The sequence below is a fragment of the Toxorhynchites rutilus genome, chromosome 1, assembly GCF_029784135.1.
Source record: "Toxorhynchites rutilus septentrionalis strain SRP chromosome 1, ASM2978413v1, whole genome shotgun sequence".
In the NCBI taxonomy this organism is placed as follows: domain Eukaryota; kingdom Metazoa; phylum Arthropoda; class Insecta; order Diptera; family Culicidae; genus Toxorhynchites; species Toxorhynchites rutilus.
This window is the reverse complement of record NC_073744.1, coordinates 26,879,013-26,881,764: the sequence shown is the minus strand read 5'-3', so window position 1 is coordinate 26,881,764 and position 2,752 is coordinate 26,879,013. Positions and strand designations below refer to the sequence as shown.

Here is a 2,752-nt window from a genome sequence, read left to right as displayed (position 1 = left end):
ACAGAAAACCATAAACGATCGTTTAAAAGCAATGGGAATGATCCGAAAGATAGAACATTGAGTGCCGTATGATTGAAGCCACGAAACGTCGAACGCCGTTTTTTCACGTGCGAATAACTGCTCCAACGCCATAAAAGGAAGGGTTTTTTTTTCATCGAATCGTTACCATGCATCAACATCGACGGCCGCGCGATATATTCACGAATGTTATGCTGTCTGTTTGGTGGGACCAGCTGGGTGTGGTGTACTATGAGCTGCTTAAACCGAATGAAAGAGAGGGAGACCTCTACCGGCGACAACTGATGCGTTTGAGCAGTGCACGGAAGGAAAAACGGCCACAATACGAGCAAAGACACGATAAAGTTATTTTGCAGCACGACAAAGCTTGGCCGCATGTCGCGAAACCGGTCAAAACATACTTGGAGACGCTGAAATGGGAGGTTCTGTCCCACCCGACGTATTCTCAAGACATTGCTCCGTTCGATTACTACCTTTTTCGATCGATGCAACATGACCACTTCTCCAATTATGATGAAGTCAAAAATTGGATCGACTCGTGGTTAGCCGACAAACCGGCAAATTATTTCCGCAAAGGGATCCGTGAATTGCCAGAAAGATGGGAAGTTGTGACTACCGATGGCAAATACTTTGAATATTAAATTTGTAATCATTTTTGTAGAACAAAGCGTTTATTTTTTGAAAACTAAGAAACTTACCGGTACTTACCTCCTTGAACAAAATATTTATGTACAATTGAACAATAATTCCATAAATCGACGAAAGTGTTTCATTTATAGAAAAGCTAGTGGGAAAGGGTGACACGAAATGACTAAACATATGTTTTACATTTTTCATTTTTGAATCTTTATTTGCCAAAATCAAAGTAACTAAGTAACTAAACATGTACAACTTCATTCATTCTTGTCAGCAATGCTTCGGTCAGACTCTCATCTCCTCTAGATGTTGTATGTACCCTGTGAATGGGACCGATTTTTGTCATCTCGAGATACGGATCGAGTTCTAGAGCCTGAATTGGAACGTGAAGAAGATCGAGAGATGGAGCGCAAGGAGAACTTTGAACGGGGTCGAACTTTGTTGTCTCTTAATTTTGAACGATTGTATGAACGACGCTCCGATTTGGAATGCGAACGAGAGCGGAACGTATTCTTGCTTTGTTTTTGATCACGCAAACTAGATTTTACATCGGGATTGCTTGAACCTGAACGAGAGCGATGGTGTAGTGTTTCATTCTTGGAATCCTTAAGTTGTACTGACGAACGAGAACGAGAGCGTGATTTGCTGTTTTCCAGGTTGGATCGTGGGGACTTTGAACGTGACCGAGAACAATACTTCTTCGCATCGCCATTGATCGATCGTGAGCGCGAACGAGACTCTTCACGATGGCGTTTTCGTCGTTCATCGCGTCGTTTTTTCGGCGACACTGATCTGAACGACGACCTTGATTCTGAACGCGTGCGATAAGAACAACCAGATCGTGATCGAGAACGACGACGCGATCGTGATCGGGATCGGCTGTCTATCGAACGGAAATAACCACGCTTGCTGCGGGCACCGTCATCCACCATCAACCGAATATGACGGCCATTTAATTCTGTGTTGTCCATTTCATCAATCGCTTTCTCCATATCTCTCCTCGACTCAAACTCTACTATTCCTTCATTCTTCCTTGGCCGATGGGTGTCGGCATAGGTGACTTCCCCGGCTTGACGAAGGTAGTCTTTCAAATCCTGCCAGCTAACACTTGATGAGACATTCTTCACAATCGCACGATACTTGGACCTTCTCGGAGGTCCGTTACGAGATCCCTTACGGACTTTTCCAGAGCGTCCACCCCGACGTACAACGCCTCCACGGGGTCTCTCTCTAGCTTGCTCGACGGACACTCTCTCGCCCAGTAGATCTTTACCGTCCAATTCACAGACGGCATCGTCCGCATCTCGGCGGTCCTCGAGTTCAACGAAGCCATATCCGTTCTTAATCATGATGTCACATATTCTTCCGTAGCCTTTGAAGAACCGTTCCAAATCACGTTCCCGTGTACCACGGGGCATACCACCAACGTACAATCGTGAGCCAGCCATTTTCACTTGTTTTCTTGTAGATTTATTTACAATGGGTCACTGATAATGCAAATTTCTAAAAACTGTTGATTAAATCTGCGGAATATTCAGTAACTGTCTGGTGAAGCTAGCTTGAGTGCAAGTTTTTATATGGATTAATATCTCGAATTGCTACCTATGGTCGGGTAGATTATTCAGAGTTTGCGGTATATATAATCATTTAAATGAGTACACTAGACCAGGTAACACTTTTTGTTGTGTTACCTCTCGCGTTGGTGGGTTTGTTGTTGGTTTGTGTTGACTAAAAATCCTACCCAGAATCAACGCTCGTAATGTAACGAAAAAAGTGCAATTGTATCAGGTTATGCATTTTTTCGAGAATTTTGTGTAATCTAATAAGCATGATCAGTCTCAAAAATTTGCGAGATGTCGGAAAACACCTAGTTTATGTTAAAAACCTCGATGAAAACAAACCATGCTCTTTCGTGCTCCCATGATGTTATTTTATTCATTATATGAAATAATTTAGTTTTCGCTCCACACAACTCAAACTGCTTGTTTCTATGATTTTTAGAAATAATCTGAAAACGTATACAATGTACGAAAATGCAAATTTTCAACATTAATTTTAACATACAAAAAATGTGTGCCAAATGATGTGTAAAACTCTC

The 2,752-nt window shown here is 42.3% G+C and overlaps 1 protein-coding gene across 1 annotated transcript; it reads right to left on the bottom strand.

Moving 5' to 3' along the window:
• Positions 1-956: 956 nt before the first annotated feature.
• Positions 957-2,102, bottom strand: LOC129780045 (serine/arginine-rich splicing factor 5-like). Its single transcript, XM_055787928.1, has 2 exons — positions 1,276-2,102; positions 957-1,170 (listed from the first exon to the last, which is right to left on the bottom strand). Exons 1-2 carry the CDS (start codon positions 2,100-2,102, stop codon positions 957-959), a joined length of 1,041 nt encoding a protein of 346 aa, XP_055643903.1.
• Positions 2,103-2,752: the final 650 nt, after the last annotated feature.